The sequence below is a fragment of the Carlito syrichta genome, unplaced genomic scaffold, assembly GCF_000164805.1.
Source record: "Carlito syrichta isolate Samal-C Ts95f unplaced genomic scaffold, Tarsius_syrichta-2.0.1 Scaffold296665, whole genome shotgun sequence".
NCBI lineage: Eukaryota > Metazoa > Chordata > Mammalia > Primates > Tarsiidae > Carlito > Carlito syrichta.
Genome location: NW_007240761.1, coordinates 4,942 through 24,878, shown reverse-complemented (window position 1 = coordinate 24,878; position 19,937 = coordinate 4,942). Strand labels below are relative to the sequence as shown.

Below are 19,937 nucleotides of genomic sequence, written 5' to 3'. Positions count from 1 at the left end.
AGAGCACACCTGTGGACGGAAGCCCAGGGCACGAGGCCACAGGAGCCTCAAGGAGGCTGGGGGCACCAGCTCCTCCCCACAGCCCCCTAGCTGGGTCCCGGTGTCACCCAGGCAGAAGTGCAGTGACACAATGCAGGCTCCTGCAGCCTTGGCCCCCGGCCTCAAGCAATCCCTGGCCTCGTCAGCAGCTGAAGCAACAGGTGCCGCGACACCCCTGCGCTGAAGCAACCATACCTGTCCTTCCTGTGGGCCAGTTCTCAAGGCCCGGAGGGAGGGCTCAGCTGCAGCGGCCACCAGGACATGGCCAGAGTGGGCAACCGGAAGCCGGCCTCCCAAGACAGCAAGCTGGTGTCCACGAGACTGGCCACAGCGTGGGTGGCCCAGCCCTCGGCCCCTGCGACTCACGCCACCCCATTCGACCTCCCTCATTTTAGCCAACAGACGGACACGATCCAGACAAAAAAGAAAGAGCCTTTTTATTAGCATTGTTACAGGCAGTGCATTCCGTGAGCTGACCCTGTGGACCACCCGCCCGAGCCACGGCGCACACACCAGTAGTGAACTGTCTATTGTACACAGTGCAGAACAGGATCACCCTGAATGTCAAACAGAAGACCAGAATCACTTTACAAAAAAAGAAAATAAAAATAACACCCATTTGTACGTTGAAGAAAGTGCCAGCCCTTGAGCCTGGAGCCTGCGAAGGCCCCGGGACGTGCCCGCGGGCACTCCTGCTGGCAAGCCGGCCACGGGGCCAGGCCGCCTGGCTTCTAAGCTCGCCCGGAGCTTCCGGGTGGCCCCTTCGGAGTACTTCCAACCCGAGACCTGCCCTTCTGCCCCCTCCCATCCTCCCAGCATGTCCCCTCGCCCTCAGCCAGCTCCCTGTCCCCAAGCTTGGAGACAGAGGCTTCTGCCAGGCCAAATCCAAGCACAGAAAAGATGAAAAACCCAACACCAGACCCAAAGCCAGAGGACAGTGGGACCGGGCGCACGAGACAGGCACGCCGGTCCCGCGAGTTCTGCTTTGGTAAATACGAACATGTGACCAGTTAGCAAAATATTTAACCCAGTTAGCAAAATTAACGCCGCCATTTCGATAGTTACTCTTTTGTGCATAGTAAATGCTGCAGGATGAACTTCACATTTGAGAAAGCAGATTTAAAAACCAGTTTGCCAGAAAGTGTGCCCACGGCGGGGCCTGCCCAGGAGGCGGCGGGCGACCCTCGGCTGTCGGCGGCGCGGCCCTAGATGGTCTGGTAGCCAGCGTGGCTCCGCTTCCTGCCCACCAGGTAGGCGATGAGCACGATGAGGACCAGCCCCGCCAGGGCGCCGCCCACAGCGATGGGGATGAGCATGTTGTTCTCGTCCAGCAGGCACTCCTCCACTGCAAGACAGGGCGCTGCTCGTGGGGCTGGACCGGGCCTCTCGCCCGCCCCCCGCACAGGGAAGCGGCAGGCCCGAGGCGGCAGGAGCGCCGGCCGGCTGTGCCTCGCTCGGAGCAGCCCTGCGGAGACTGTCGGTCCCGTGTGGCTGGACAACCGCGTCACACGGGAAGACCACGCGGGACTCGGCAGCCACCACTCGGCAAGATGCAGCCGGGCAGCTGGGCTGCGTCCAGGGCCTCTGGGCCTTCTGGAGCGTGGGGCACGTCACACGTCGCTTTAGGCGCCCTTTTGGGAAGGGAGAGGAGCCACCACGTCCCTTATCCCGTGGCATCGTGTGCTCACAGGCGTCAGGTGCTCGGGACCGCTAGAGCAAGGGCATTTCTTTTCTAGGAGCTCTTGGATTGGGAAGAGGAAGCGTCTCTGCAGAGAAGGGGCCCTCCCCCGGCCCCCACAGAAGGACCGGCACCCACGGGCGTCCGAAGCGTGCCCGCCACCGCCACCCACGCTGCCTCTTGCCACTCACCAGCCCCGAACTCGTCGCCGTCCACCCTGAAGGCCTGCACCCACACTCGGAAGATGTTGACGGACAAGGCCTGCGTGACGCGCACACGCTCCTCGGCATTGCACTTGTAGGAGTTGCCCACCGTGGCCTGCAGCGCCCTCAGCGAGCTGTTGGCAGCTCTAAAGGTGGGATCTGCAAGGCACATGAGAGTCATGAGAGTCTAATGGAGGCTGGGCGTGGTGCCTCGAGCCTGTCATCTCAGCACTTTGGGAGGCCGAGGCAAGGGGACTGCCTGAACCCACGGGTTCCAGACGAGTCTGGGCAACCTGGTGAGACCTTCCTGCTACAATACATCAAAAAATAAGCTGGGCGTGGCAGTGTTTGCCTATAGTTCCAGCTACTTGGAAGGTTGAGGCGGAAGGATCACCGGAGCCCAGCAGGTCAGTGCTGGGGTGACTGTGAGTGTGCCACTGCATTCCAGCCTGGACAACGGAGTGAGACTACGACTCAAAAAAAAAGTCTGATTCAGGGACACCCTGGGTGGGGGGTGGAGAGACATGTGAACTGCAGGGTCTCACCTCTGGCATCGGGAAGCGTCATATTCAACTGGATTCCTTGCAGGAAGAATCGGCTAGAGCTTGCATTCTTAAAAAGAAGGAGATGGTCCTCACCCACTTGTTAGAGCCACACACTCGGTCAGCATGAAAGGCCAGCTGGCCATGACCCCGACCTCACTTGATTCAGATAAGCACGATTAGGAAAGTTCAAATTCATTACAAGAAACAACTGTTAATTCATCTGCACAGTGTATTAAAAAGATTTACAGGCTGGGCGCAGTGGCTAAAGCCTACAATCCCAGCACTTTGGGAGGCCGAGGTGAAAGGACTGCCTGAGTCCAGGGGTTCAAGAGCAGCCTGGGTAACCTGGCGAAACCTTGTCTCTACAATAAATAAAAAATTAGCCAGGTGTGGTAGCGCACACCTGTAGTTCTAAGTTCCGGCTACTTGGAAGACTAAGGCAGAAGGATCACCTGAGCCCAGCAGGTCGAAGCTGAGGTGGCCGTGAGGGCACTACTACACTCCAGCCTGGGAGACAGAATGAGACTCCAACTCCAACTCCAAAAAAAAAAAAAGATTTATATGCCAGGCACAGTGGCTCATGCCTGTAATTCTAGCACTTAAGGAGGCAGAAGCAAAAGGATTACCAGAGCCCAAGGGTTCAAGACCAGCCTGGGCAACATGGCAAAATGTCATCTCTACAAAAAAAAAAAAAAAAAAAAATTAGCCAGGTATGGTGGCACATGCCTACAGTTCTAATTACCTGGAAGGCTGAGGGAAAAGGACCACCTAAGCCTAGCAAGTCAAGGCTGCAGTGGCCATGAGCATGCCACTGCACTCCAGCCTGAGCAAGAGTGAGACTTCGACTCAAAACCAAACCAAACAAAACAAAAGATTTGTAAGCGGTGCTTTCAAATACAATTTGCCAATTTTGCATGTGATTCTTCCCAGGCAGAAACACCACCCCCATGTCTCAGGGCAGCAGTGCTGCAGGCCAGGAGACCGGGCAGCCTCTAACCCAGGATCCTCAGCCCACACTCGTCCTCCCTGCACACCACAGGCCCACCGAAACGCCTGTGCTGTACACGTGGATGCTGGTGTCTGTTGACAGAAAGGGGAGGAGCCTGCGGTCCACAAAGGCCGGCAAGGAGGGGCGGCAGAAGCAGCCCCGCCTCCTCCTCCCTGACTGTGCGTCCCGTTGTCAGCCCAGCTCAGGCAGCCCCCGCCTCCCCAGGGCGCGAGAAGATGCAGCCGCAAGACCACCACAGCGAAGTCCCCAGAGCCTCACCATCCCGAACTGGAAGACCAGGAGAGCGACATCCTCGCTCCGCAGCTCCAGGGTCACCAGGCGCGCGCTGCAGCTCCCACTGACCGAGGTCTTGTTCGGGTTGATGTTGAGCACTCTAGTCACGGTCTAAGCAAGGAAAGCAAGCAAGTTATTCCAGGCTTGGCACTCCACACTCCTAAAGAAACAAGACGACCCTAAAACAGGTTCAAGGCCACACTCATTCTAACCAAAGTCAGAAGGAAAGGCAGTAAGACCAAACTAGTGCAGACTTCAGGATCCCAAAACAGTTTCCCCCATGACTCCTGATGAGTGCTCTCATATTGACATGTGCTGTGCGGACAGTGTCAGCCCCGCACCCAACAATCGCACACTTGAAAAAACATCCCTAGGCTGGGCTCCGTGGCTCAGCCTGTAATCCCAGCACTTTGGGAGGCCAAGACAAGTGGAATGCCTGAGCCTGCGGGTTCAAGACCAGTCCAGGCAACCTAGCGACACCTTGTCTCTACAATACATAAAAAATTAGCTGGGCGTGGTAGAGCACACCTGACTTCTAACTACTTGGAAGGATCGCCTAAGCCCAGCAGGTCGACTCTGGAGTGGCCGTGAGTGTGCCACTGCACTCCAGCCTGAGCGACAGAGTGAGCCTCCAACTCAAAAAAGAAGAAAATACATCCCCAGAGCAGCCAATCGCCGCCAAGGCCCCAGAGACTGTCACTATGGGGGAGAAAGACTGTCTCAAAAGGGAGCAGCCCGGAAACGAGTGGACGGCTCGCACTTAAGGAAGCCACATGCTCCAGCAGGCATGAGCACAAGTGAGTGCCTGGGGTCTATGGGCCCCACTCCTCTGGGCGGTGCGGACAATGGGATGGCTGTGTCCCGAGACGCCCGCGCCGCACAGGCACTGGCTCTCACTCAGGGCTCATGCTCTGCCGGCGGAGCCCCAGGCTCGGCCTGCAGTGACAGGCCCTCTCTGGCATCCGAGAGCGAGACGGGGAGTCGCCCTACCGTGTTGTCCTTCTTCTCGTAGGTGAGGTTCAGCTGCAGACCCATGGTGGCCAGCAGGCAGGTCCCGTTGGTGCCGCTCACGTTGTACTTCTCCACAGCAGGGCTCTCGGGCACAGGCGTGGGCGAGGGTGTGGGCCTGGGCGGCGCAGTGGTCGGGGAAGGCCCGTCCTGCTGACACCGTGTCTCTGGGGGCAGCGGAGACGGACCATGTTGCCCGTGGGATTCCCATCACCATCAGCAGTGACAGTAAGACCCAAACACAGAGCCAAAAACATCTCTCTGAACTCGCCATAGACCCCAAAGACCCCTGGTGACCATTTTCTCAGTCTCTCTGGCAGGGCACACTGGCCCCTTTCTAGAAGTGGGGGGCAAGTGAGGTCCTGCAGACCGTGGGCAGCTCGGGGCAGCAGGCCCGCCCACCTCGCCGTAACCCACAGCTGGACGCATCCACTGCACCGTCCTCTGCCTACTGTGCGTCAGAGGCCTGACGCTCTGCCTTGGAGGAACGACCACAGGAAGGCCATGCTGCCGGCCACTGTCACAGGCCCTGGACACGGGAGGAGGCCGACCGTCACTGGCCCTGTGCTAGAAACGTCACCCGCAGGACCAAGCAACAGAGTCCTCAGCACATGGACCCCAGCTAGGTACAGCCGCAGAGATCCGTGGCAAGATGGGAGTCAGGCAGCCTCCATGAGGACCCCACACGCGAGCAGAGACTCAACAGCAAACAGGGCTGGCCCGCTGCTGTGGGTTTTATTTTTCAAGTCGGAGTCTCACTCTGTGGCTCAGGCTGGAGTGCAGGGACATCTCACGGCCACCGCAGCCTCAACCTGTTGGGATCAGGAGATCCTTCCGCCTCAGCCTTCCAAGTCGCTGGAACCACAGGCAAGCGCGAACATGCCCGGCTCATTTACTGAATTACTGTAGAGATGAGGTCTTGCCAAGGTGCCCAGGCTGGTCTCAAACCTGTGGGCTCAGGCAATCCTCTCGCCTCGGCCTCCCAAGGTGCTGGGATGACAGGCATGAGCCACCGCGCCTGGCCTTCTTGTGTTTTATGTGGGCCATGAGGGCAGACACAGGCATCCTGGACTAGAGAGAAGGCCCAGTGACTGGATGAGCGCGTGCAGAGACCCCCAGACACAGAGGGAAACTCAGGAAGCGGGAGCAGGGTGCTCGCAGAAGGGGGTCTGCAGGGAGGGGCCGCCCAGCACCCCGAGGGCCACACTGAGCACTCCGGATGTGGCTTGGTCCTGCGTTTGATCCACCCGGATATTCACAACGAGAAATGTGCATCCTGACGCCAGGAGGACCGAGCCTCTGGCAGAGGTGTGGGCGGGACTGCAGGACTGCCACGCCCCCCCAACACTCTCTGGCTCCTCCATCCCACCCACCACCCCCACAGGGTATGGGAAGGGCGCGCCCAGAGACCCTGTAGATCGGCTTCATCACCCCCTGCCTCTTACTCTTTCCTTTTAACTTTTCAGCTGCCAACACCCGCCTTCACACTCCAGCCACCTGGGGGAGGAAAGAGACCAGGACTGCACCTGGGGGGTCGTTCACAACGGGCGAGCAGTGAAGCCCTTCAGGATGCACATGCCTACCCCGCTCTGGACGGAGCAGAATGATGCAGAGACAGGAGCTGCCCCCAGCTCGCAGAGGGACCTTCACCTTGGCTTACAGCGACAGAGCAGACGCCACTGGGGGAAGCCACCACCCGGAAACGTCCGACCCAGGCGGTGCTGACGGGCACCGCTCACTCATGACCCTGGCCTAGGCTGCAGGCTGGCATCATACCCGTCCTCTTAAAAACAGCCGCACCGTTACTTTTCAAGGCGCTACAGAAAACACGACCACACGTGCCAGCCAAATCAAAACGGCCAGGCTCCAAAGTCCAGGCTAGAAGGCCACATGCCGTGCGGAGAAAGAGCACGTGACGCGGCTTTCAGCCCGGGAGCCTCCGACATGTGCACTCCTGCCTCGCTTCCACAAGGGGATCCAGGCCGGAAACCTCAGGGACAAACTGCCCATCGGCGTCGGGCCTGGAGAAGACCGGGCGGGCCCAGGCCCTTCCCTCTCCCGGAATCACCAAGGCAGGCCCAAATCGACCCAGCGCGACTTCCACACCAGAGGGCCCGTGGCAAAGTGCGCTGGGACCGCCGGGAGAGCAGGGTGCTCCTGGGGCCGGAGCGCCTCAAGCGCCGTGCCCAAAGGGCCCTAGGGTCCCCACGTCAGAGCAGACCTCAGGGCCAACCTCCAGGCTGCGACCACGGCGGCCTCAAGGAGGGCAGATGCGTGCGCAGCACTTCTTCCCCCGAAGCTAGACTCCAGGGAGTCTGAGCCAAGAAGCTGCTGTCCAGCGGCGGAGGGGCAAGACTCGTGATGACCTATATTCAAAGGTCACTTCTGTTTTGAACGTCTCCTGGTCTCAGGAGTCCCTTGATTCGCTCAGCAAGCATCATCCAACTTTCAAGACAGCACGAAGAACATGACGCCTAATCCTCTGGGTGCCGGGCCGAGCCTCACCCCAGATCTACTGACCAGGGCACGCGGGCTGGGCTGGAAATCCAACTCTGATGGCTGAGTCTTGTCTCCAGGCAGAGCTCTCAGACCATTCCAGAATGATACGCATCTGCCCTACTTTAGAGATCCCCAAGAAAGAAGACACCTGTTTTCCTCAGAACTTACCTTCACCCACAAAGCCAGCCGAAAAGCCAGGCCAACCCTGGCTTGTGCTTCCCTTTTGTTTTAGACAGGGTCTCATTCTGTTGCCCGGGCTGGAGGCAGTGGCACCATCACAGCTCACAACAGCTTTGACCTCTTGGGCTCAGGCACACCTCCTGAATCTGCCTCCTACGTAACTGGGACTACAGGTGTGCGCCAGCAAATCTGTCTAAGTTTTTGTAGAGACAGGTTACACAATGTTGCCCAGGCTCATCTTGAATTCCTGATCTCAAGCGATCCTCCCACCTCAGCCTCCCAAAGAGCTGGGATTGCAGGCGTGAGCCACCACACCTGGCCATTATTTCCTTGTAAAACAAAATCTGGGCTGGGTGCAGTGGCTCACGCCTACAATCCCAGCACTTTGGGAAGTCCAGGTGAGAGGACTGCCTGAGTCCATGGGTTCAAGACGAGCCTGGGCAACTTGGCGAGACCTCGTCTGTACAATACATCAAAAACTTAGCTGGGCATGGTGGCACATGCCTATAGTTCCAACTACTTGGAAGGCTGAGGTGGAAGGATCGCCTGAGTCCAGTATATAGAGGCTGTGGTGGCCATGAGCGTGCCACTGCCCTCCATTATGGGTGACAGAGTGAGACTCAACTCAAAAAAATAAACAAAATAAATAAATAAAATAAAATTTGAGGCCAGGCAGGTGGCTCTCTCCTGTAATTCCAGCACTGTGGGAGGCCGAGGTGAGAGGACTGCCTGAGTCCAGGGGTTTCAAAGCCAGCCTGGGCAGCTTGGCGAGACCTCATCTCTACAATAAATCAAAAAATAACTAATCGGGCATGGTGGCATATGCCTGTAGTCCCAGCTACATGGAAGGCTGAGGTGGAAGGATCGACGGGGCCCAGCAGGTTGAGCCTGTGGTGGCCGTGAGCAGCATAGCACTGCACTACAGCCTGGGCGGCAGTGAGACTTAGACTCAACCCCCAACCAAAAAAAAGGCTGAGGAGGCGCAGACGTGCCCTCCAAGGAGCCCAGCTGCACGGGCTTGAGGGCACAGTCCAATCTGGGTACAACAGCTCCGCGTCAAGAGAATTCAGGGGAGTTTCTCCGAGCCCACTCTGGTTGGGAAGGTTGCCTTTACGCGAGACTCAAGAAACTACAAATTCAGATCCTGTAATTCAGATCCTGCTTCAGCACCATGTTCTGCCGCGCCAGGCAGGCCCGTGTGCACAGGCCTGAACGCGGACCCTTCAGCCCTGCACAGACCGGCCCCCACGGCGAGCAGAGCAAGTGCTGGCGGGGCTCTGGGCGGGTAGGGGCGTCACAAAGGAGTGGAGTGGCTGCACTCAATTCCGTCGTGTGCGTGCTCTTCTCGGCAAGAGGCCCGGGGGCGATCCCATAAGGGACGCAGCTCAACAGACGGCTCTGCAGGCTGAGCACCCTTCCGGTGACGAGCACGGTCTCCCCCGGGAGCCCCCCGGCCGACGAAGAGGAGGGTGCCGCAGACTGGGAGGGCAGGGGCAGGGCGAGCCCCAGCCCCTCCCTCCACCTCCGCACGTCCCCGTGGCCCGCAGAATTCCCGCACGCTCTGCCGCCCTGGAAAAGCAGCAGCATGTCCTTTGCAGAGCACGCGTACCTGCACAGGTAGACATGACATAAGACCCAGCCACGCCCCGAGGAGAGAGGACAGGCAGGACTCTCACGGGGTGGACGCCATTGGGCCGGCAGCAAAAGCAGGGAGGCCCTGAGCCACCCCGTGCTGTCCAAAGACCAACAGCACACCAGCCAGACGCAGGCGGGTGCCCACACCAAGTGCCAACGCCGACAGCCTGAGCAAAGCCAGCCAGTGCCCGGACACTGGCTGCTGCCCCCAGGAGGGCCACGTGGCTGGACTGGCGGCCGGACCTTTCCACTTGGAATCCTGCAAGTGTGGTCTGCACTACACAAGTAACTAGCGCAGGGGTCCGCAGCGGGGTGGTGTGTGTGGTGCCGCGAACACCAGGATCTGCTCGGATCTGCCGCGAACCTCGGCTGCTCTAAAGCTCAGGTCTACCCTAGAAAGGGAGTCAGCGGCCTTGAAAAGCTCAACAAGCCTCTCCGTACCCGTCAGCTTGACTCCAGAGAACGCAGCCCCACCTCAGGGCTCTCGGGGCCTTCCCCACGCCCACTCCCAGCCCCTCCCTCCGAGCCGAGAGCGGCGAGCCATCCCGTGCCGCGTTCCCCGGGAGCCACGGGGGGCAGCCGTGGCCAGCAGGGGTCTTCGGGCAAGGCCACCCGCTCCCTCGGGCCAGCACTCCAGCGGCGGTGGCTGGCTCTCTCAGCGCAGATGTGAGAGGACGGGCGGCGCCACGGCGGGCCTGCAGCGAGCCTCACTCCAGCCCGCTCGCCCTTCCCGAGGTACCCTCTGGCTCTGGCTAAGACGGCACATCGGCAGGCAGGAACACATCCGGACAGGGCTGGGCTCAGACACGCTCCCGTCGGGCGGGGAGGGGGCCTCTTCACGCACCAGAAAAGAGGCTGCACCCTGGCCCAGCTCCTACGAGTTTCCAGCTGAGCCCCCCACGGAGCCAACACAGCCTGTCAAGTTCTGGGCTCTCCCGGCGGCCCAGTGGGGCTTCCCCTGAACGGTCACTAACGCTCTTCCCACTGACCTGGAGGGGAACCTGCCGTAAAGCAGCAGGCAGTAGTTTGCTTATTTTTTTGAGTTGGAGTCTCACTCGGTCACCCAGGCTGGAGTGCAGGGGCACTCTCACGGCCACCCCAGCCTCCACCTGCTGGGCTCAGGTGATCCTTCCACCTCAGCCTTCCAAGTAACTGAACCACAGGTGTGCACCACCATGCCCTGTTGAGTTTTTTATTTATTGTAGAGTCGAGGTCTCGCCAAGATGCCCAGGCTGGACTCAAACTCCTGGACTCAGGCAATCCTCTCACCTCGGCCTCCGAAAGTGCTGGGATGACAGCCTTGAGTCACCATGCCCAGACAAACAGGCAGTATTTTATTATTTACTTATTTTTTGGAGTTGGAGTCTCACTCTTGTCACCCAGGCTGGAGTGCAGGGGTACGCTCTACAGCAATATTTTAAGATGGTGGACTGTGGCTCTGTGGGGACAATGCAGCCCTGCACCCTTCACACAAAAGCAGCCACAGATGAGTGTGCGTGAACGAGCATGGCCGCATCACTTGTGGACACAGCGCGGGCATCACCTCCACATGTCACGGAACAGCCTTCTGTTGACCGCTGTGCATCACACTTACGAACACCAAGTGGTTCTTAGCTCCTGGGCGTGCAGAGATGGGAGGTGGGCAGGGCCCGGCCTGGGCTGGCAAGACCTGACCAGCCACCTCCCCCCAGGCCCTCGCTTCGAGCAAGACTGCCGAGGATTGCCGCAGGCCTCAGGAAGGCGCAAACTGTGCTGCCGCCACACACGCTCCCGTGGCTGGGAAGCCCTCCCGCAGGCAGACCGCCCCGCCACGCTCGGGAAGACAGCAAAGACCCGGAGCCGGCCTGCGGGCTCTGATTCACCACGGCCTGCTTGCTCCGTGCCAGACGCCAAGGGAAGCACTCCGCGCCCACTTCCTTTCGAACCTCAGCACCCTTCCAAGGCAGGCTGTGATTCTTATCTTAGAAGTTAAGAAAACGAGAGGCTAGCTACCTCGCCCCAGACCACTGGGCCAGGAGGCGGCCTGGACCTGGCGGACCTCAGGCCCACCGGCCGAGTCAGCGAGTGGGCCGCCAGGGGCCACGCCTCCTCAGAAAGGCCCTGCGGCTCCTCCTGTGCCCTGCCAGGGCCACCCCGCTGCTGGGCAGGCCCAAGCCTCTCATGACCACAGCTGGCCTGCGCGCCAAGAAACGCGTGACCGGATCCTGTCAGTTCTGCCTGGGGACACCACGAAGGAGGCATCAACTACCCTGCCCTGTATCTTTACAGCACACGCCACAATTACCTGGAATACGCACGCACTGTGGAATGGCTGAACCGCGCTAACTCACATGCACGTTGCCTCAGCTACACAGCTGTGTGTGTGGCGAGAACCTGCAAGATGGACTCGCAGCCGGGCACGGTGGCTCACGCCTGTCATCGCAGCACTTGGGGAGGCAGAGGTGAGGGTCGCCTGAGTCCAGGAGACTGAGACCAGCCTGGGCAACATGGCAAGACCTCGTCTCCACAACGAATCAAAAACTAAGCCAGGTGTGGTGGCACACACCAGGGGTTCCAACTACTTGGAAGGCTGAAGCAGAAGGGTCCCCGGAGCCCAGCAGGTGGAGGCTGCAGTCACTGTGAGCGTGCCACTGCACTCCACCCCGGGCGACAGAGTGAGACTCTGACTCAAAAGCCAAACAAGACAGCAAAAACTTCTCTCCCAGCAACATTCAGAAACACGTAGCACATTGTCACTGATGAGTCACCTGCAGCACAACAGACCTCTAGAACTTACTCCTCTGACCTGTACCTGTGTGTCCTCTGACCACTGTCCCCCACCCCGCCCCCTGGTGACCACCATTCTACTCTCTACTTCCCCAAGCGCCCCGCCTCAGCTCCCGTACAAGTGGGGCCAGGTGGCTTGTCTTCTGCACCTGGCAAACTTCACATCCATCGTCCCTCCTTCCACCCTCCTCTTCAGGTCCCCGTCTCTGTGGAGACACGTCCCTGCCGTGCGCACGCTTCCTCGAGCACAGCACGCCAGCGCCAGGACAGGAGCCTAAGCTCACTCGCGGTCCCTGCCGCCCGGCAAGTGCTACCTGTGGGCCAAGGGCAGGTGTCTTACCTCCCTGGCTGAAGTTGCTGCTGGAAAGGTACGCCTGGATGGTGGCATTGTGGAGTGTGATCAGCACATTGTCCACGTGGACCCGGGTGCCACTGACACACCTGTATTTTGTGTCTATGTCTGCTTTGATGTCAGTGACGGATTCCACGGACTTGGTTTCTAGATAAAAGAAAAGCATGTTGGCAATGACACGCAGTGCCTAGTAGAACGTAACACTTGCCAGGCCCCAGCCTGATCTCCATCGCACCATCATCAGTCAGTCAGTTTTGGTTCTCACCTTTGGAGCTTGAGTTGGGAAACGTGAATGTATCTGACAAGTTATAAGCAAAACTCAGGCGCTGGACACCGTAACGTGTCCCATTTCTCACAAAACTGAGGGTCAGTGAATGTCCTCTTCCGAAAGCAATCACAAGACGGGGGTCAGAAGTGTTCTCTTGACCACAAGAGCTGCTGTTTAGCTCTTCTGCGTTTGGTGGTAGGACAAAGGTCGCATTCTAGAATAAACACAATTGGAATGTAAGTTATTAAAGGGATTCAGAAAGACCACAGAAAAGGAGTTCCTGTAAGTCCGATATAAACTTACAGCTCATTTCCAGTTCACATATCACTGTTAAAGAATTAAGTGTAAGAGATTATCATATAATTAAAAATTTGTCTTCCATGAATATAATTTTAATTCATAACAGAATTAAGACTAAAGTTACCTTGAAACTAAAGTGTCTGGAAACTGAAACAATTCACACTGGCTTCAGACTGAGTTACATGTTTACTTTTTTCAGATGTAACACCGTACTTTTTAACTTTACTTTTCTGTTTATGGGCCCACAAACAGAAAAGCAGTGGCTCACGCCTATAATCCCAGCACCTTGGGAGTCTGAGGCACAAGAATTGCTCAAGTCCAAAGGTTCAAGACCAGCCTGGGCAACACAGTGACACCTCGTTTCTACAAAAATAAAAAAATTAGCTGGGTGTGGTGGTGGCCCACCTGTAGGCCCAGCTGCTCGGGAGGCTGAGGCGAAAGGATCGCCTGAGGCCAGGAGGGTGAGGTTGCAATGTGTTGTGATCATGCCACTGCACTCCAGCATGGGCGACAGAGTAAGACCCCAACTCAAAAACAAAGTAAGTTACTTGTTTAAAGAATATCTCTAAAGAAGTGTTTATTGCAAAAGTGTTTGAATTTATTGTGAAAAACAACGAACATTCATCCAAATGAACTGGATAGATCACATGAGCTGCAATGGAGCCATCTACTCAAGCGGGCCTTGGAAAACACAGAACTCCATGAGGTGACAAGGACGTGTTCTGTGAAATAATAAAGTGCATAAAAGCATGTGGATGGGCCAGGTGCAGTACCTCACGCCTATAATCCCAGCAATTTGGGGAGGCAGAAGTGAGAGGATTGCCTGAGCCCAGGGGTTTGAGACCAGCCTGGGCAACATGGCAAGATCTCATCTCTACAATAAATCAAAAATTAGCCAGGCGTGGTAGTGCATGCCTGTAGTTCCGGCTACTTGGAAGGCTGAGGCAGAAGTATCGCCGGAGCCCAGCAGGTCAAAGATGCAGTGGCCAGGAGTGTGCCTCTGCCCTCCAGTCGGGGCGATAGAGTGAGACTCCAACTCGGAAAAAAAAAAAGAAAAAAAAATTAGCCAGGCATGGTGACGCACACCTATAGTTCCAGCTACTTGGAAGGCTGAGGCAGAAGGATCGCCTGAGCCCAGCAGATAAGGCTGCAGTGGCCATGAGAGTACCACTGCACTCCAGCCTGGGCAACAGAGTGAGACTCCAACTCAAAAAAAAAAAAAAAAGAAATCTAGGAAATACAAAAGCAATACTCATCCTGTAGAAACACACAGTCGTTTTAACAAAACTGCTACAGAACATTTTAACCAAACTAGTACACTGCTTATAAGTGCGGCACGTCAACCATTTATACACATTTCTTAGAGTATGATTTCTCTAAAGCAAATTCGACACACCAAAAAGCCACATTTGTAGAGCTGTTCACCAGGCATGAAAAAGAATGTAAGAAAACTTACCCACTATCAACCAGGAAGTGGTATAGCAAATTACTTTTGATTAACACAATGAAGTATTGCATTGTGATTCTAAAAGATAATCCTGAGGAAAACTGGAACAGTGCTCATAACAGTGAAAAGCAGAACAGAAAATGGTTTGTATGTTATGCCTGCGGTTACAGTGTATATACTAGCTCAATTGATCCCAGAAGCAAGCACACCCACAGGATAAGAAGTGTGTTACAGTGGGATCACTTTCCCAAGAGCCATCTTTGAAGTGCTCCGATCACCCGCTTCCACACCATGGGGGCCCAGATGCTCCAGCGTCTCCTACCTGAGAGCCACTCTTGGTGTCATAGCTCAGCATGAAGGTGGCAGAGAATTCGGCCATCACACAAGCTGTCCCATTGCTGTTCTTCACCACAAACACCGTGGAGGCACCATGCACGAGGCCTGCAGATTCCAGGAAGGACAGGGACTGTCAAACGCCTTTCTGAAAATACAGCTGGGTCTTTCCTTTTCCTACAGTCACAGTGGTGATGGCGTTTACCAGCAGACCCCGCTGCGAAGAACTAGACCCAGGGGTTACGTGGGCTGGGTCACCTGGTGTCCACTCAGTCACTCTGGGACAGGGTTCTGAAACTGTCACCTGTAAACCCAGCTGACCTCTTGGCCAACCTGGTCAGTGGCGATTTCAGAGCACTCATCAGGAAGGTGCGTGTCAACATCTGGGTCAACCTGGCCACGTGCCGCCCCCTGCTTCTCAGAGGACCTCCTGAGATGTGGGGGGCCTTTAGGCACAAGCGACTACAACACCAGCCTCCCGCGGGCACCCACGGGAACACGTGCAGTGTCCTCACTGCAGTCCTCACCTGCTACTCAGAGTCTCAGGGACGGGCACTGTGTCGGGAAGAGCCATGGACTCAAAGCTCTGCTCTGTGCCCAGTTCCAGAAAGGTCCTTGAAGCAGTGACCTGACCTGGCTGTGTGACCTCAAGCATGTCACTCTGCCTGTCTAGACGGGCTTTCACAGCCTGAAGCAAAGGGCAGAGTGAAGCTGCACGGGTCTTTCACCTGAGAACAGCTCTGCTGAACAGCTCCTCTCTGGCCTCTGCACCCCCCTCCTGAACAAGACACTCTGGACAAATGTAATCGGATCACTACGGTCAAGAGCTGGTAACTTTACGGACTGCACTGCTTTATCATAGTTACTTAACGGACCGGCAAAAGGACGCACTATTGCTAATTCTAAAGCAAACCTTCACCAGTCGTCGGTGTAGAAAACCACCGGGATCAATGTGCTGCCACTTGTCCATGCTGCTGCAAGCCTGGGCACGCCATCCGATGACACTCATACACCTGGGGTCTGAGCTGTCACTCTAAGTGTGCATGCCCTCCCAACAACACATGCTGGGTGGGGTCTGATCCATCTCTCCAAGTGTAAATATATCTCAAGCATATCTTGGGGCAGCATACTGAAACACAGAACACTAAACTTTCATTTAAGATCCTATTCCCAGGCCAGGCAAGGTGGCTCACACCTATAATCCCAGCACTTTGGGAGGCTGAGGTGAGAGGATTACCTGAGCCCACAGGTTCAAGACCAGCCTGAGCAACTTGGCGAGACCCCATCTTTACAATAAATAAAAAATTAGCCGGACATGGTGGTACATGCCTGTAGTTCTGGTTACCTGGAAGGCTTAAGCGGAAGAACAACTGAGCCCTGCAGGTCAAGGCTATGGTGGCCATGAGCATACTACCGCACTCCAGCCTGGGCAACAGAGTGAGACTCCAACTCAGAAAAAAAAACCTAAAAAAACCCTATTCCCCGGAAAATTAAAAGTACTTAGTAAGCCCAATTTCTTTCACCCCCTGGGACTTTCAACAAACAAAATCTTAGAGCAACAGCGATTCAGGCCAACAGCAGAGCGTAACTAAAAGTCCCAACAACCTCCCTGCGAGCCTCTGGTAACGGACATGCCAACATTTGTGTCCACAAAGAAAGCTGCTATGTGAGAATTAAACGAACTACAGAATAAAGGAAACCTGATTTTACTATTTTTTTTTGAGTTGGCATCTCATTCTGTCACCCAGGTTAGAGTGCAGTGGCACAATCCTGGATCACTGCAGCCTCAACCTCCTGGGCTCAGGCAATCCTTCTACCTCAGCCTCCCAAGTAGCTGGGATTACAGGCAGGTACCACCATGTGCAGCTGATTTTTTTTTTTTTTAATTTTTATAAACACTAAGTCTCCCACTCCTGGGCTCAAGCAATCCCCTTTGCCTTGGCCTCCCAAAGTGCCAGGATTACAGGTGTGAGCCACCATGCCCAGCCTGTGCAATGGTCTACCCAATTTATTGTCTGTTTTGCTTTGCCTTTTTCTTTTTTTGAGTTAGAGTCTCACTCCATCGTCCAGGCTGGAGTGCAGTGGCATGTTCACAGCCACCTGGGGCTCAGGCAATTCACTCCCCTCAGCCTCCCAAAGTGCTGGGATTACAGGTTGAGCCACCAAGCCCAGTCTTTTTTTTTGTTGTTTATTGTAGACATGAGGTATTGCCAAGTTGCCCAGACTGGTCTTGAACCCATGGGCTTAGGCAATCCTCTCATCTCAGCCTCTCAAAGGCCTGAGATTATAGGTGAGAGCTACCGCGCCCAGCTGCTTTGCTTTTTAAACTACCCTCTGCAATACCGAGCAGTATTGTTAAAAGCGTCTCCAGTCAATCTAGAGATGATGCCAGTACTTTTTTTTTTTTTTTTGAGTTGGAGTCTCCCTCAGTCGCCCAGACTGGAGTGCAGTGGCTGCTCCCAGCCACCGTAGCCTCAACCCGCTGGCTCCAGCGATCCTTTCGCCTCAGCCTTCCAAGTAGCCAGAACTACAGGCACGTGCTACCACACGCGGTTAATTTTGATTTATTGTAGAGATGAGGTCTTGCCAAGTTGCCCAGGCAGATCTCGAACCCGCGGGTTCAGGCAATCCACTCACCTCAGCCTCCCAAAGCACTGGGATTACAGGCTGAGCCACCGAGCCCGGCTTGTGCCAGCACTTATTTTTGACTCAGCAAAGGTTCTAGAAAACGAGAACACATTCTCGGATCCTATCTGTGGAGACTGGGACGTGCACACAGGAGCGAGAGGCTGCCAGCAAGGAAGAAGAGGTGGGCCAGCCGGGACCGCACACACATGACAAGTTCGGACAGCAGCCGCAGAAAGACGCCAATACTGGCTGGTGCTCAACGTGGACACGGGTGCCTGCCACCCCGCCTGGGATTCCTCAGCGGGAGGGTCACATGCCCTACGCACCCACCACTGCCCAGCAGGACGCCTTGTGGGTTCCTGCACAAGCCGGATTTGACCAACCTGCCCTTTTATAAGACAGCTTCCTAAACCATTAAAATGCTTTTTACTGACCTGGGGCTCTTTGCTAGAAAAAAAATTTCACAGTAAATCATTTTTCAATCACACACCTTTTTCAATTAATAAATACGCTGGCCGGGCACAGTGGCTCACTCCTGTCATTCCAGCACTTTGGCAGGCCAAGGTGAAAGTACTGCCTGAGCCCATGGGTTCAACACCAGCCTGGGCAACTTGGCGAGACCTCATCTCTACAATAAATCAAATCAAAAAATTAGCTGGGCGTGGTGGTGTGCACCTGTAGTTCCAGCTACTCGGAAGGCTGAGGTGGAAGGATCCCCTGAGCTCAGCGGGGCGAAGCTGAGGTGGCTGTGAGCTCGCCACTGCACTCCAGCCTGTGCGACAGAGTAAGAGTCTGACTCAAAAAAGTAAATACATACTATACATACAAATGTTGAGAGACTGAGCTTCCAAAAGAAAAAAAGAAATATTACTAAAACAAATTTAAAGCAAGTGCTAGCAGCATGAGATGACTGTATTTACTCTGGAAGAGCCTGCAAATTTTCCACTATTAAAATAAGAGACTCAGCCTGAGAAGGCAATTTCGGTCAAGAGAAAACTGCCGACAAGAGCATCAGCACACGGAATCACCAGATAAATGTGTGTGCACTAGTGGTCAGAATGTTTCTGCGATTCTACAACCGGCAAGAGGATGGGAAAAAAGATAAATGTTTCCATCATTTGACAGATGCAGCAACCCAACAGGACAGTGGCAGGCAGGTGGCGTCCCCGAGCCTCCATGGCCCTCCCTGGCAGCCCAGAGCCAGCGGGATCACGTCTCCAGGGCCACACACAGGAGTCCCTTTGGCCTGGGCCTTCCCACTGGGGAAATTCAACACTCTGGAGCAAGTGCAGTCGGGCAAGCACATGCGCTCCTGAGTCAGCCTGGGCTCTGGAGGCCCCCTCACCCCCCACAGGCACCACAGGCGGGCGGGGCAGAGGACAGCTTGGGCTGGTGCAAGAGCGCCTGCTGAGGGAACCGACACCCACTCTCACATCAGCTGTTGCTCAACAGCAGCTCTGCCCAGGGACAGAGGGCGCCATCGGGTTCCTCACTCAATCCTCAGCACGCGGCACAAAACAGCATCTTATTTGACCAACACCTGCAGTGCACTCACCAAGTGCCAGGTGCCGCTCCGAGCACGGCACAGTTCATCGGCATGGCAACCCCAGTGGGGGCACTGTCCCGATACCCATTGACAGAGGTGGAGACTGAGGCAGAGAGAAGCCAACAACCAGCTCCAGGTCTCACCGCCACGAATGGTACAGCATCAAACCTGGAACTGGACTGCTGCCGACTCAGAGACATGCCCACAGGCCAGCAGCAGTGCCTGGGCCACGTCTCAGCTACGCTGCCCCTCTGACACTGGGAGGGAGGGATAGGGCTTCTGCCCAGACATTAAGGAGATGAGCAGCTGAAGGATCATGTGAGGTTTTTTTGTTTTTTGTTTTGAGTTGGAGTCCCACTCTGTCACCCAGACTGGAGTGCCATGGCATGCTTTCGGCCACCGCATCCTCGACCTGCTGGGCTCCGGCGATCCTTCCGCCTCAGCCTTCCAAGGAGCTGGAACTACAGGCACGCGCTACCACATTCGGCTAATTTTTGATTTATTGTAGAGATGAGGTTTCACCAAGTTGCCCAGGTGGGTCTTGAACCCGCGGGCTCAGGCCATCCACTCACCTCGGCCTCCCAAAGTGCGAGATGACAGGCTGAGCTACCGAGCCCGGGTGAGTAAGTTTCTTTTAAACATTTTTCATATGAAATCACAGCCTAGTTTCCCGACTTGATTCTTTTAAATCCAGTGGGATTTTTTTACTTAACTACTGACATGCAATCACCTATGACGATTTATTTATTTGAGTTGGAGTCTCCCTCTGTCACCCAGGTTGAAGTGCAGTGGCATGCTCACAGTCACTGCAGCCTCCACCTGCTGGGCTCAGGCGACCCTTCCACCTCAGCCTTCCAAGGAGCTGGAACTACAGGCAACATGCACCACACCTGGTTAATTTTTTGATTTATTGTAGAGATGAGGTCTCATCCAATTGCCCAGGCTGGTCTCGAACCTGCTGACTCAGGCAATCCTCTCACCTTGGCCTCCCAAAGTGCTGGGATTACAGGCGTGAGCCACAGCACCTAGCCTGATCTATGATGATTTAAAGAAAAAGACGAGGCCTCTGTCTCAGGCACCGAGTCATCACCTCTAGAGGCAGGGTGCCATTACATGTGTTTTTAAAAAGGCCGGGCGCAATGGCTCAAGCCTATATTCCCAGCACTTTGGGAGGTCAAGGCGAGAGGACTGCCTGAGCCCACGGGTTAGAGACCAAGCCGGCGAAACT

The 19,937-nt window shown here is 55.8% G+C and overlaps 1 protein-coding gene across 1 annotated transcript; it reads right to left on the bottom strand.

Annotated features, from left to right (window-relative positions):
- Positions 1-453: 453 nt before the first annotated feature.
- On the bottom strand, positions 454-17,705 carry LAMP1 (lysosomal associated membrane protein 1). Its single transcript, XM_008054584.1, has 9 exons — positions 17,654-17,705; positions 14,525-14,643; positions 12,453-12,669; positions 12,176-12,334; positions 4,738-4,922; positions 3,733-3,858; positions 2,466-2,532; positions 1,909-2,079; positions 454-1,384 (listed from the first exon to the last, which is right to left on the bottom strand). The coding sequence occupies exons 1-9, from the start codon at positions 17,703-17,705 to the stop codon at positions 1,245-1,247; spliced, it is 1,236 nt and encodes a 411-aa protein (XP_008052775.1). The 3' UTR covers positions 454-1,244.
- Between the last annotated feature and the right edge of the window lie 2,232 nt (positions 17,706-19,937).

What these genes read in the sequence shown, in the direction of transcription:
- LAMP1 (XM_008054584.1), bottom strand. Translation starts at nt 17,705, where the DNA reads ATGACAGGAGTGAGCCACTGTGCCCGGCCAGCGTATTTATTAATTGAA. An exon ending in TCCCAACTCAAGCTCCAAAG is followed by an intron (nt 12,335 to 12,452) that starts GTGAGAACCAAA and finishes TCTTTTATCTAG; the next exon opens with AAACCAAGTCCGTGGAATCC. An exon ending in CGGCGACGAGTTCGGGGCTG is followed by an intron (nt 1,385 to 1,908) that starts GTGAGTGGCAAG and finishes CCTGTCTTGCAG; the next exon opens with TGGAGGAGTGCCTGCTGGAC.